General features: G+C 59.8%; 1 protein-coding gene across 1 annotated transcript in view; it reads right to left on the bottom strand.

Moving 5' to 3' along the window:
- Positions 1-74: 74 nt before the first annotated feature.
- The window catches only part of COASY (CoA synthase), a gene marked incomplete at its 5' end in the record, with an annotated part of 2989 nt that continues 1391 nt past the window's right edge, over positions 75-1672 (bottom strand). The window contains 4 exons of the mRNA XM_009705271.1: positions 75-131; positions 446-592; positions 684-781; positions 1409-1493. Of these exons, the coding sequence (XP_009703573.1) occupies positions 75-131; positions 446-592; positions 684-781; positions 1409-1493 (387 nt within the window). The remainder of the gene's footprint in view (positions 132-445; positions 593-683; positions 782-1408; positions 1494-1672) is intronic.

Below are 1672 nucleotides of genomic sequence, written 5' to 3'. Positions count from 1 at the left end.
ACCCCCACCTCCCGTCCCGCCAGTGTGGGATGGCAGGGTTGGCGCTTGATGGTCAAGAGGAGCGTGACCCCCCCTCACAGGCTGCGCTCCTGGCTCAGGCGCTGCTGCAGGAGGTCCCAGGCCTTCTCCACCTGCCAGAGAACCCACGCAGGGCGGCACCTCAGAGCCCACAGCCAAGCCAGGGACAAGGCGTGCGGCACCACAGCACAGGCAGGGGTGTCACACGAGGGTCCCACGCTTCCTGTCCCTTCCCTGCTGCATTTACATCCCCAAATTTGTCCCTCCTGACCATGCCCAGAGGCAGCCTTGATGGTGAGCGCACACCCAGGCACACCCTGCGTGACCCAGTCACAGCACTGACCCCTCTGTTGCCCGTCATGGTTCCCTGCCTCCCCCTTCACCACCCGAGACAGACCCCAAGCGCAGCAGCCAGCCCGGGGCTCACCTGCTTGCGGGTGACATCCTGCTCCCAGAGTGTGCACAGCACCACCTGCGACTGCTCCACCCTTTGGCTGTTGGTCATTTGGCTCTGCAGCCGTCTGCGAGCAGCCTCCTCGCTCAGCCCGTCCCTGGCCATGATGCGCTTCACAGCCTGGAAGGACCAGAGGGGACACTCAGCCGCTCAGAGGGGAAGCTGAGAACCAGGCCCAGCAGCCAGCGAGGGGCCAAGGGGCATCGCCCACCTCCTCCTCCGGGATGATGGCCGTCCACACCTCATGGACCATGTCTTGCCAGCCAGCCTCCAGCAGCACGGCAGCATCCAGCACGCACACAGCCTTGCCTAGGGAACAAGGGCATTCCTCATTACCTGGCAATTGCGAGGTAGTGTCACTGCTCCTCAGGGTCCAACCCAGCCAGTCCACTTACACTCGTGGAGTCATGCCTCCCTGTAAACTGGCAGCACAGACGTTTTACTGCTGAGCCAAAGAACCTCATGGGGAAAAGAGAGCAGCAGGCAGAGGCAGTGTTCGCTTAAAGGGCACACCTGGGACGGCAAGCCAATGCCTTCAGCCAAATGCCTATCGAGCTATCAACAGCATCTCCCAAGAGCTGGAAAAAAATCTGCTCCCAGAAGGAATACACACCACACTTACTGCTGGAGAGCTACATCAAGAATGAACTTGAAGTCACACGGGAAAGAAAAAGCAACCTCCACCCTTCTTCAGAGTAGGAAGCTGGGGGTAAGCCTGTTCCAGCTGCCGGCCCAGCTGAGCAGAGGGGTTTGCTCAGAGATGGGCTAGAGAACATCCCCAGCAAGCTGCCCAGCAAAGAGGGGGGTCTGAGCACAGAAAATACTCACAGTGCTGTCAAAAGCAGCACATTCCCAGGGCTCTGGGTCGTGGTGGGCTGCACAAGACCATGCACCCAACTCCCACTTTTGTGCTGTGACGCCAGCCACCCCAGTTACCTTGAGCATCTGCCTCCCTGATCTGTTCCTTGACCATCCGGGCCATCTCAGGCCACACAATGTCCGTAAGACTCTTCAGCTGCTCCTGGAAAGGACCACGATGGGATTCAGTTACTTGCCCTCAGAACCCTAGGCACCCAACAAGGGTATGGCTGGCGGCAGCAGCAGTTACTGAGGACACCCAGAAACAACCTGCTAAAGCATGGGGGATGGACCTGGCCCGTCGCCTCCTTGCCAAGCGCAAGGAAGGAAAGCTTCCACGCT

This window comes from Cariama cristata, unplaced genomic scaffold (genome assembly GCF_000690535.1).
Source record: "Cariama cristata isolate BGI_N322 unplaced genomic scaffold, ASM69053v1 scaffold22448, whole genome shotgun sequence".
In the NCBI taxonomy this organism is placed as follows: Eukaryota; Metazoa; Chordata; class Aves; order Cariamiformes; family Cariamidae; genus Cariama; species Cariama cristata.
Note: the sequence above shows the minus strand (reverse complement) of the source record. Positions and strands in the feature narration are given on the sequence as shown.